The 12,933-nt window shown below is 35.5% G+C and overlaps 1 protein-coding gene across 9 annotated transcripts in view; it reads right to left on the reverse strand.

Moving 5' to 3' along the window:
• Positions 1–12,933, reverse strand: part of SCAF8 (SR-related CTD associated factor 8) — a 205,132-nt gene that overhangs the window by 142,329 nt on the left and 49,870 nt on the right. For all 9 annotated transcript variants that reach the window (XR_008422840.1, XR_002070812.2, XR_008422839.1 and 6 more), the window contains 6 exons: positions 10,966–11,127; positions 9,779–9,932; positions 8,589–8,719; positions 5,570–5,746; positions 4,403–4,482; positions 2,534–2,651 (listed from right to left, as the gene is read on the reverse strand). Coding sequence is in view for 4 of the 9 variants with exons in the window: in XM_019412646.2 (XP_019268191.1) it covers positions 2,534–2,651; positions 4,403–4,482; positions 5,570–5,746; positions 8,589–8,719; positions 9,779–9,932; positions 10,966–11,127 (822 nt within the window). In the remaining 5 variants the exon portion in view is untranslated. The remainder of the gene's footprint in view (positions 1–2,533; positions 2,652–4,402; positions 4,483–5,569; positions 5,747–8,588; positions 8,720–9,778; positions 9,933–10,965; positions 11,128–12,933) is intronic.

Below are 12,933 nucleotides of genomic sequence, written 5' to 3' on the forward strand. Positions count from 1 at the left end.
ACTGGTGAACAAAATGCTTCCTTTTTCTGCACATGTCACCCTATCTTAAACACACTAAGGCAACTGGTTTGCCAATTACACACTTTATTAAATTGAATGGTTACTCTGTTGATACACTTTCTGATTCTCAATTTGCCATAGGTTTTGAACATTATCCACCTGATATATTAGAAAAGTTGCTTTTATTCCACTACTCCCTTTCTTTAACACTCATTTCTGAACAACAGAAGCTTTTAAGAACATCTACTTCTTTCAAAAGGATCTTATTACTGGGATGCCTGGGTGGCTCAGTTGGTTGAGTGTTGGACTTCGGGCTCAGGTCATGTTCTTGCGGTTTGTGAGTTCAAGCCCTGCATCAGGCTCTGTACTGACAGCTCAGAGCCTGGAGACTGCTTTGGATTCTGTGTCTCCCTCTCTCTGCCCCTCCCCTGTTCACGCTCTCTCCCCCCAAAATAAACAAACATTAAAAAAAAAAATGTAAAAAAAGGGTATTACTGTATCCTTTAAATCTGTGGAGGAAAACAAATAAATAAAATTGTGGAGATAATGTATAGGATAATTAAGAGACCAGAGTTCTGTTTTTCTTTAGTTGGTGAGATTCTTCAGACAGAATAGCCCTCTCTCAAGTTTCTAGTAATTTTCACTTCAATAATTTGGGTGCTGATTTTAAAAGTACTACCTTCATTTTACTGCTTCTGTTAAACCTCCTAAAATGAAACTAGATCTAAGACAATCAAAACTGTCACATTTATAGCTGGACAAATCTGTTGTTTGGATAAACTTTTCCTTCACTATTATCCCGTCTCTTTGACAGCTCTGTGATTTTTTATTTTATCACTGACAACCTGTTTTTTTCCATTGATTTACAACTTGTGCTTTTCTTTAAACAACATCCAAATGTTCTGCATTGTACTCTACCTTTAAGTCTCTGAATGCTCAGGGAGACCTATCTGCCTGACATAAAATACTGCAGAATTCCATTCTCATAACTCCAGGTGTAAGTTCCAACATAGCAAATACCATTAATGTCCATTTTATGTTTACTGTTTGCATGAAAAAGACAGGTTCAGATCCCAGCAGTGTCTCAAATGTTTGCCATACCTTTAATCTAAAATAACTCTTCCCTTTGGGGCACCTGGTGGTTTAGTCAGTTAAGCATCCAACTTCGGCTCAGGTCATGATCTCACAGTTCACGGGTTCGAGCCCTGCGTTGAGCACTGTGCTGACACCTCAGAGCCTGGAGCCTGCTTCAGATTCTGTGTCTTCCTCTCTCTGCCCCTGCCCTGCTCGTGCTTAGTCTCCCTCTCAAAAATATATAAACATTAAAAAAAAATTTTTTTTTAAGGAACTCTTTTGTCTTCATTTCTACTATCCTTCACTTGCACCTCTACCATCACAGGAACTAGAATTCTTCCCTGTGCTCATACAGATGTATGTGCTCCATTAGAGAAGAGAATACTTGAGGCCAGATGCTTTTTTGTTCATCTCATATATATCATTTGTCTAACAATGTATCACTCGTATTTTAAAAATGTTTATACTATTATTTTAGTGCCAAAAAGTTTTAATTCTTTTTTAATGTTTGTTTATTTCTGAGACAGAGACAGAGCATGAGTGGGGGAGGGGCAGAGAGAGAGGGAGGCACAGAATCTGAAGCAGGCTCCAGGCTCCAAGCTGTCAGCACAGAGCGCGACGCTGGGCTCGAACTCACAAACCGTGAGATCATGACCTGAGCCAAAGTTGGTCACTCAACCGACTGAGCTACCCAGGCGCCCCCAAAACGTTTAGATACTAGGAAAAAGTGTGATTGGGTGGCGGGGGGGGGGGGGGGGGGGGGGAGTGAATTGAAAACAGTCTTATTTAAACAGTTTATATCTGTATTTCTCTATATAGAGCAAAAATAGGCTTTGTAATGGATTAACCCTGCCTTTGCCACTTTATCAATTCTAAGATACGATTCCTCTTCATATATTATCCCTGTAATTTATAGGATTCTTGTAACTCCATGGGATGTTGTACTTTTGAAGTGATTAAAAATTCTTAGCCATACATAAAATAATGATGCATCTTAGGACTAATGATATATGATATTAGATGTATATTTTTGCAATGGATGTTTCATTTCACTAAGGTACAACTTTCTGTACTGTACAATGGGCATCAAAAATCTATCTCACAGCATTAAATGTTATCATGCCTCACAAACCTCCTGCCACACGATAATAGCCTAATTAAAAATAGCAATCTATTTTGCCATCATCACCATCAACAGAAGCAAAATCATCATGACCTTGTTTGGGAATTGAGCGGAGAGGAAAGCATGTGAAGTTTCAAGTTGTAATACGAGAACACCACCTCGAGTGTACCGAGCACATGCATATATCCAGAACACATTCTGGTAACAAAAAATATAAAGGTTCTGAAAAGGCTGATCTTGTAATAAAGTTGAAGAAAAACCACCATCCTTGAGAAACAACATTTTACAGAATACAGGCAGCAATAACTCTAAAGACCACAAGATGGAGATATAAACCTTTTGAGGCTGTTGCTGTTCCAGGAGCTGCTGTCTGAGATGTTCAAGGTTTTGCTGCTGTAGTTGTTCTGCTATCTGATGAAAAATTGAATTGTTCACAGATTCTGAAACATGAGAACTAGAAGAAAAAAATAAATGGAAATACATTTTAAAAGCCAGTAAAGATAATATGAAAATAAGTGAATATTCAACTCCCCCAATGCCAATTAAATGAAACATACTCTACTATAATGTTTACTTTTGAAATATTAAGAGAAAATGGAATACCTCAGAACATTAATATGTTAAAATAGAAAGATCCTCTCCAATAGTCTTTCAATAGATGGATAACATGTTAAAGATACTCTGATGGAAGATCTGTTATTATGGTCTCAAGCTATTAAATGCATATAAATTAGTATTTTTTACATTAGAGCATTTTAAGAAAATCTCAATGAAAACACATAAAAACAGTTAAAAGTATTTAAACATCGTCACTTTAACTCCTTCTCTAACTATAAGATAGCGGGAGAAATGGTCTATCAATCAGTACATGTGAAATCTACAATTGTAATTGACCATAAACTTTATAAAACTAATCTGCTTTCTTTAGAAAAGCATTCAAATTATTAGGTATGTTAACAGAAACAGTATTTAGGTAAGAGGAAATAATAATTTAACTATACTCTGGGAAATTCACACCTGGAATACACCTGGAATTCTGGGTGCCACAAGGTAAGACATGAACAAAAAAGAGGGCATCCCAAAAGGGGCAATCAGGATGGTGAGAAGTCTTGAAACAGTTGAAAAAAAGTGTACTTCATCTGGAGCAAATAAACCTAAGGGGAAGAATGATACCTAACTTCAAATATTGAAAGGCTATGTCTCAAAAGATAATGGAGCAAATTTGTTTCCTTGCTTCAGAATGCCAAACGGATCAGTGTGTGTTAAGTAAATCATACAAGACTCAGTAACAAGAAATTATTTAACTTCTCATCATATAAGGCATAAAAATAAAACATTACAAAACACCTTATCAGAACCATTAAAGGAGATTCTTACATTGTTCAGGACACTGATCTAACATGATCTTAAATATTTCTCCTCTAACTTTATAATTCACAATCTAAAACATTAGTTTTTAATTTTTCAAGTAGAATATCTTTACCAAAAGGATATATTTGTATTTTTATGTATATAAATGTTTTTTAAAAATGTTATCCCAATATATAAAATTAATAACCTCTGCTCAAAACAAGATTCCCAGAGGTGTTCTCCCCATTCATCACCCCTCCTCCAAACCCCCAACTTCTACACCCCCACTCTCCAACATCCTCTTCCCCACTGGTCTTTTCTCAAACCCACAAGAACCTAGGGCTGCACAGAACTGTTTGAGAAAAATAAAAAACACTAATCTAAATAAAAATATACAATCCATATCTTTAAAAAAAAAAATGAAGTCCCTACAGTCCTAATCCTTACTCCTGCTTAGTCAGAAACACTCCCAGAATCTGGCAGACTTCCTAGAAGTAGTCATTGACATTAGAAGCAAGCTTCTTTCCTATTATTTAAAATATTCTTACAACTGAATTAAATAACATAAAGCCTAATACAGACAGAAAATATCACAACTAGATTTATCAACATCTATCAATTTCCCTGTAAGAATTTTGATATATCCCAAATATTTGCAAAGATCTGAGAGTCCAAATAATAGAGGGAGGCAACAAGACAACAACCCCACCATCTTTCTGTAGTGTGAGTGCTCAACAACCTGAAATTATATCCCAACTTATTCACAGTACACTTGGTGGTTCAGGAGGCAATGTCCCATCCAATGTTTATCGCAGTAATGGGAAAAGTTTATAGTTATAAAGAAAGAATTCTTACAGTTGAGAAGCTGAAATTTCCTTTTTGGGTTCTTCACTATGCTCAGAATCTTCCCCAAAATCAAACCTATCCATCAACTTCTAAGTGGCGGGGAGGCGGGGGGAGGAAAAAAAAAAGAGAAAGACAAATTAAAAAGTGCTTCTTCACATGAAAATATGTTACTAATGCTATTCTGAATGTCAGTAACATCCCATTAATTTACCTGTACCATTTAATACAAAAATGTTTTATATAATCTTATGTTATGCTATAACAAAGCATTTAACTGAGTGGATCTTTATTTTAAAGTACTCTGACATACACTGCCTTATGTAATAAAACAAATCACAACACACGGAATAAATACTGATGCTTTATAAAAGACTGGGATTAAAATATTTAAGTGGCTTCCCAATGAGAATAAAGCTTGATTGAAAAACATCTGCAACTATAATCAATGGATTTATTCCTAGTACATTTCTCCTCTTAGGATGCTCTATTATCTTTTACATGACCGATTTAAAGGTTTTTTTATGTGGTTTAGCTATTTATTTTCAGACTAAGGTGCTAGCTAAAAAAGTCTAATAACAAAACAAATCAACATTTGTTTTCCTTAAAAAATACAGCAGCAGAAGCACAAATAATATGGGTAATACTTCCAAGGTATCTTAATAGTCCCATAATTAACAAGACTATTGAGGCTAACACACAATAAATTACACATGAATGATTTTCAACTTTAAAACCACTATTCTTTATAGTCAGGCCTCGATTTATCATAATATTACAGCATATTGACAACTTGTAGAGAAGTGCTCCTTTGAATTTCCACATTTTGAACAATTATAATTTTAGCAAGTTAAAATTTTACAACATAGAACATGAAAATTAGTGTATTTGTAACATCCATAAAAGAAATTCAAAAATTCAGAAAATTATCATTTGCCTCAACGGTGAAAAAACAATTTTACCAACTAGTTAACTTCAGTGAAAAGAGAATATTCTAAGTGTTTTAAGTGGAGTTCTTTCGGAAGCCTAAACTTTTTGTAAAATTCATAATGTCTTATACGGTCCAATGCATATTATAATAGTTCTATAATAAAACGTAGTCTACAGACTTAGAATCCACACGATAGCATATACAATGGAACACTTCCTACAGAACAGATCCGATAACGTAATCTGTACCTTGTTGAAAGACACCCCCTGTTCTAAGGGGTTCAGGGTGTTGGCCGCTGCAGCTGCCGCCGTCAGCTGGGCCGTGAGAGCTTGCAACTGCACAACCAGCCCAGCATCCAGGGCCTGCAGGATAGAAGGCTGAGGCTTCTGCTGCTGGAGCTGTAAAGTTTGTATCAACTGCTGAAGCTGGAAGGGAAAAAAGGAAAAGTCATTACGAACACATGCTGAGTTTTATTTGCAAGAATACCCACCTAAAACTTTCAGTCAATAAAATTCTACATCCTACAGTCTTTGGAAAAATAAAAATTTATATGAACTCAAAACAACAATTAAAAAAAAAAAAGATTTAAAAAAAATCCTTAATAGGTCTTCTGTGCTTCTGGGAAGTCTTGAACTTTAAGCCTAATAAAGTGGTCATATCAGAACAGGTAAAGAACTCGTCAGACACAGACTGATTTTTTTTTTTCATTAAGCTTTTCATTCCTTCTTCAATAAACTCCTTCATCTCTGTAAAAGAACAAGTGACAACTGCTTCTGCTATCTTTCAGATTTCTCATCAGATAACACATCTCCTGAAAGCAGAAAAAGTAAGAAATCTGTCCCCTGGAGCAGTCTCGAAGTAAGGAAATTAAAGGTGAATAGTGCCAACAACTATTGAAAGCAAATCCCTGTTCCTCCTATTCACTCATCCTTTGAAAAAGCAGAAACAACAGTTAAGGTCCTGAAGATATTTCATAGTTAGATAAACCCTACGTACATCTTACAAGTAATTAATACTTTCCTAATCAAGATCTAAACCTGGGTTGAATCTGAAAATTATCACTTCAGAATAGAAACAATGAATGTGTACTGTTTAAGTGAAGATCAATTTACAGTGGGAGAAGGTACAAAAGCCTTCCAAGACGAAAGTAAGTAATTTCAGGCCTATCTAAAAACAGCAACATAAGAAACAATCTAGAGTCATCTGGCTATCAAATAAACAACTACTACGAGCTACTAATGGGAGAGCAAAGAGAGTAATACAAAAATATATGACAGCTGAGTTACTGCTCCAGAACACACAAGACGGAGGGAGGGAGGGGGAAGGAGGATGAAAGGCAGTGAGAGGAGGAAGGGTGGGGCGGGGGCAGGGAGGGGGGGAGTGAAGGGGGTTAATATCATATTTTCTGGTTTACACATCTCTTTTGACATCCCCATTTTTCCACACAGCACTGTTACTGTTTCAGTCAGGTTCAAAGCACCGCAGCACCCTACTTTTCCCTCTACTCAGACTTCATATTCTACCGATTACTGTGTCTTCTTAACTTTCTTTGTACTATTTCATCTGGAAATTCTTTGTACTATTTCTTCTGGAAAAATCACTTCTCCTGCCAAAATTATTTATTTGAATAGGTGTCTTTTAAATGAGAACATTTTCTTTATGAATTATTTTCAAAATATCATTATCACAAAATAAAATAATTTGATAATTTTATCTAATACCCAATTCAGTTTCCCCATTCGTTTTTACACGTTTAAAACTCTAGAATAGTCCCTTTTTTCTCAGACTGTCCTTTTAGAGTCTACTACTCTATTTTCACATATTCATTACTTCCTTTCCTTTATCGCTGTTACCAATACTTGCTATCTCTAGGCTTCTTTCCCCCCTCATCCATTAAAGTACCATTCAGATCAAGTGACTTCAACATAAAAATCTGTGGCAATTCCACACTGCTAAGCCCTTTCTTTTTCAGCCTACCATTTCTGTCTTTTGAAACCCATGTCCCACATTTAGGTCTACCATTTCAGATTTGTCATCGTTAACTTATATACACAGGCCATCTGATCCTCCAGACGTCTCAACTCTAAAAGATCTTTTGTGTACCCAGCATTGTTATGCTCTATACACTCACTATTCACTCATTCTACAACAAGGTACTGACCATCTGCTACCTAAATACTGGAGATACATGAGTGAACAAAACAACAAAAAACTCCTCGTCCTTCTGTATGTATGTCCTTCATACATTCCAGTGGGAAGAGACAGAGAATGAACAAAATAAGTAAATTATATAATGTAATACAAGATAGATTATATAATGTAATAGAAAAGGGGCGCCTGGGTGGCTCAGTCAGTTAGGCATCCGGCTCTTGATTTCAGTTCAGGTCATGATCTCCTGGTTTGTGGGATCGAGTCCCGTACTGGTCTCTGCACTGACAGTGTGGAGCCTGCCTGGGATTCTTTCTCTCCATGCCCACCCCCTGCTTGCACACATACTCTCTCTCAAAATAAGTTAAAATAAACTTTAAAAAAAAAAAAAAAAAAGAAAGAAAGAAGGCAGGCAGGTGATAGGAAAAAGAAGTATGGGGGTGAAAGAATGTGCAGTTAAGAATGTGCAGTTTTAAATCACTTTTTAAAAGACTTAGTGAGGTGACATTTAAACAAAAACTTACGGGTGGCTGAAATCTTATGAATATCTGGAAAAAGAGTTTGGGGGATTTTATTGCACAGATCATAATAAATTTGGTTTTTAAAGGACAGGTTAAAAAAAAAAAAAAAAAAGGAGATGCTAAGAATGAGCTATCTTCAAATCCTACCATGACTAGTTCCATTTCAAAGTCTCATTTCAAATGCCACTCCTCAAAAACACCTTCTCTTGGCTACCCTCCCTAACTCTGACCCCTTCTCCAAAACCTAGTCCCTCTAAAAATTCACTCTTTTCACTTATGTGTCACTATCTAAATAAAGCTTTATACTTAAGAAAGACATCTTTCCCAAGACAGAAGACCTCCCTGTCTTGTCAGCGGAGTAACAACAGCATCTAATAATGCTTGGCAAAAACTAGGTGCTAAATCAATACTTTAGCGTAAAATGCATTTTTTATAGAACAGCACATATAACGATGTTTTACTAAATTTAAAACAAAGGCAAGCTACCGAGTACTAGTGTGATCTCATTTTTACAAAATAAGAGAACACATATTATTTAGGTGGTACATTATGAAAATGAGCTCTAAATCACTGTTCATGTAACAAAAAAAATGCTCACCTGTTGGCCTTGAGGACTTTGTAAGATCTGAGCTACAGCGGCAAGTGTATCTGTATTTGTTATCTGAGATACCCATGGATCGGGCAGACCCTGGACAACATTGGCTGGAGTAACAGGTGTCACAGGCGTTCCTTTTAAAAAAGACATACCCACCCAAACAAATATGTAAAGTAAATAAATAAGACTTGGAAAGGTAGAGAGATTTGCTTTGTCACTTTTATAAAATATATACAAACTTAAATAAATGTTTTTATTTTATTGTATAATTACAGAATTAGGTAGGTTGAAAAAAAAATACCAAAAGGATCTGTCCATACTTGTCCTCATTAACTAAGCTACTACTTTAAAGGAGCCTACAATGCTTAGAAGTCATTAAAAATCTTACTATAGAAGAAGATTCAATGACAGGAGGAAATATTCAAAATATAATTTTAAAAAATATAAAACAGTATGTATAATATAAAGCTATTTTTGTTTAAAATGGATGTATATGAGGACACCTTGGTGGCTCAGTTAAAATGTCCAACTCTTGGTTTCGGCTCAGGTCATGATCTCATAGACCATATTGGGCTCTGTGCTGACAGCACAGAGCCTGCTTGAGATTCTCTCTCTCCCTCTCTCTCTTTGCTCCTCCCCTGGTTGCTCTAAGTAAATAAACTTAAAAAAAAAAAACAAACAAGGATGTATAGGTGTATAGACACAGACACACACAACAAAAACTAAATATAAACCAAATGTTAATAAATTATTATAAATTTTAAATGTCATTTAAATATACTTCAAAAAACAGGATTTTCAGATTATTACCAAAGTATTCTTGGCTCCATTAAATAATTTTTTCAGGGTTCCTTATAAATAGTAAGTTCCCCTACTAGACTGTGAATATTGAGGTGATTTACATGCAAGTTTAAAAGACTACAGGCAGCCTAAACCAGGAAAAAAACCTAAGTGACAAACCAATTTCCCAACATTCATTATATTTGTTACTAGGGATTTAAAACATTTTTAGAAAAGAATTACACACAAATATAAAATCTGAGTTTATTTTTCCTTCAAATTACATTTCCTTTCAGTTATCTAATGCTAGATAAATTCTCCTGCACTGTCAAACAGTTATTTTACGTATGAATAATCACCTGAAAAACAGGAGTAGAATATTCAGAGAACAAATCTCTAAGGAAGGAACATACCTGGGGTGTTGCTCATAGCAGCAGTAGTACTGGCCAAAACAGGTGTGACAACCGGGGGAGGAATCCCTGCTGCCATATCCAGAAGAGGCTGAATAATCTCACTCTTAAACACATTATTTTTCTGCCATAAGTTTAATACTCTCACTATTTTACTCTAGAGGTAAAAAGAAAAATGACATTTTAATTTTTTGCTTTCAGAGCCTTAGCACAGTCATTTCAGAGACTATTTGAGCAGCGGATGGGAAGGACGGATTCAAATACTTCTATAGTCCTTTCCACCTCTGAAATCATGTTTCTGTAATTTTGCATCTGCTTAACACACTTGGAAAAAAAGGTTCATCTGGATAGATGTACGAGACAAATGAAAGCTACATTTAGCGAAAGGCAAGAATGGCAACTAGGTTCCAGCTTCTATGTGAGGTCTGAGGAGATCGCTGGTTAGGGCTGGCTGGAGACTGCGTTCAGGCTGCTGAGGTGATCAGGATTCATCTCAGCACCAAAGCTGTATTTACAGGTCATTTTAACTTTATTTTTTAAACAAATAACGAACTTCAGGACAAAGTCCTTATCTTACATGACTTTTTAAAAATTTAATAGTGCAATCAACCTATCAGAAGAAATTACTAAATTTCCAAATCAGCATCCAAAATAAGTAAAATTCTAACATCTTTGGACACACATAAACTTTTTTATTCTCTGTCAGGTTCCAAAGCCTTCTTTTTATGTGGTATGGAATATTTATTCACTCAGACTGGCAGGCAGCAGTGTGGTTTCTGGCACTGGTGAAACTCCACCATAACAAAATAAATGCAGTTATTTTCTATCAACTGCTTGGCAGACCCACGTTTCATAGACACTTAATAGGTGCATATCAGCTCAGGTCAAATATCAAAACACTGAATTAGTTTTGTGTGCAAATAAATAAGCTTTTAGTGTATTTCCAAAAGCTTATTATAGCCAGTTTAACACCAACCAACTGCTTCAATAAGTTAAAAATTAGCAAAATCATCTACATCTCTCCACTTTCAGAAGATTCTAAGAATCTCAGAACATGGATAGTGTAATAACTAAATATTCAAATTCAAAATTACTTAAAGGGTAACAAAATCATAAATTAAGATAATCCAGAGTCTCATTAAGACCAAAAGGTAATGTAATGACTTAAAAAAAAAAAAAAAAAAGCATACCTTATCATCCCCAGGGCAACGATATAAATTCTGGAAAGTACTAATGATGTTATTACTAAATCTGGGTGCAAACACATCCTTTTCTTGACCAAACTGATGTCGAGATTGTCGTACAATAGAGTCAATAACATAAAGTCCAGGTACCTTGTATTCTGGTTTACACTGATAGAAAAAAGAAGAGTAGGAAGGGAAGGAATAATGAGAAGGAAGGTAACCTTCATTATAAACCCTATACAAGTACAGAAACAATGCTTATGTAGTCATAACGAATATTCAGACGCTGACTATTCCACACCATCTGTCTCTAGAATAGCATCTTAAACAATCTACTTTGGCTACTCCAGACACCCAGTTCAACTGCCAATCACCTAAGTTCTGTAATAGTACTGCATAACTAGCTTGGATGACAAATAAAAGAATAAATAAGGCACTGTTACAAGAAAATTTTTTTTCTTTAATGATTTTGAAAAGCCACAAGGAAGGAAGCAGCAAATTTAGGAAAGAGCTCTAGAAAAAAGCATGGCCAACATGTATTAAACTTCATCTGAAATGTGTAACAAAGGGGTTTCTGTACTAAGGAAGGAACAAATAACAAGACAAACTATAACACTGTATATACACCGACCCTAAAGTCTCAAAAGTTTTCTCAACTACCACACCTGTAAGAAAGATAAGAAACTACCATTGTGATTACAAGAATCTATCCTATAAAAATATTTTTAAGCTACTCCACTGATAAATGTTTCTCAACATTCTTATCCACCACCCAAATTGAAGAATATAATATAAGCCTCCTACTTTCTTGCCAGAAGCTTTTCTAGCCTATCTGGTCAAGTGAGCACAATGAAGACTCCTTTTACTATTAAGCTTACTGCTCCTGGTTTGTCCCTATATCCAGAAGCATAAGAAAACCTGCTTCTCAAGCATATGTTACTTAACATGGAATCATGGCTGCAAGGTTCAACTTTCGGGTGTAATTAGGTAAGTCACCTAAAGTAACTTCCTGGCAATCATATATGGCACTAAAGTACAATTACATTCTTGAAAAATCCTTGGAAACTCAAGTACCTCAATCCACCCCCAACACACACGCACGCGCACACGCACACGCACACACACATTTCTAATGGCATTATCAATGGAGGCAATGAGCGATTCCATTCTGCAAAAAGACAAGATGATGCTTCATTTGTTCCTTCAAATACTCTTTTTTTTTTAAGTTTATTGATTTTGAGAGAGACAGTGTGAGTAGGGGAGGGGCAAGAGGGAGGGAGAGAGGGAGGGAGAGAGAGAGAGAGAGAGAGAGAGAGAGAATATCCCAAGCAGGCTCCACACCATCAGTGCACAGCCCAAGAGCTGGACGCTTAACCGACTGAGCCACCCAGGCACCCCCTTTCAAATACTCTTCAAGAACATTATCCTTAAAGTCTTATTTACTCAAGAAAATGAGGAGTCCTTTAGCACCAATTCACAGTATCTATTGCAACATTCTGACGTTAAGAACTTGAAATATTTCATAGAAGGGCAATAATGTTGGTGTTTGGATAATGAAGTTTTAAGTTGAACCTACCTAAAGGTTGAAAGTTAAGGTTTTTGAAAGTCTGAAATAGTTTTCCCTCAAGTTCCAAAAACATTGAGCATTATTTGTCCTTGAGCTCATGTATCTGGCCAAGGCTATTTTCCTGATTACTATACATTCAAAGAAACAGAAACCTAACCAAGCAAAAAATGTATTTTAGTAAAGAGAAAAAAAATTTTTAATTTAATGAAAAGCAGGATATTCATTTTGTTAAAATGTATCTATTCCCTAATGCCACAAATATAGATAAGTGATTAATAATTATTTATTAAGTATTTTATTGGCATTTTAATTTTCCTAAAGACAAAATAATCTGAAATATTTCATATAAATAACTACCCTGAGAGTAAGACTGAACAGAATTTAGAAGTTGCTCATAAGAACTTCAG

This window comes from Panthera pardus, unplaced genomic scaffold, assembly GCF_024362965.1.
Source record: "Panthera pardus isolate Hobbes unplaced genomic scaffold, ASM2436296v1 HiC_scaffold_17, whole genome shotgun sequence".
Classification (NCBI taxonomy): Eukaryota; Metazoa; Chordata; class Mammalia; order Carnivora; family Felidae; genus Panthera; species Panthera pardus.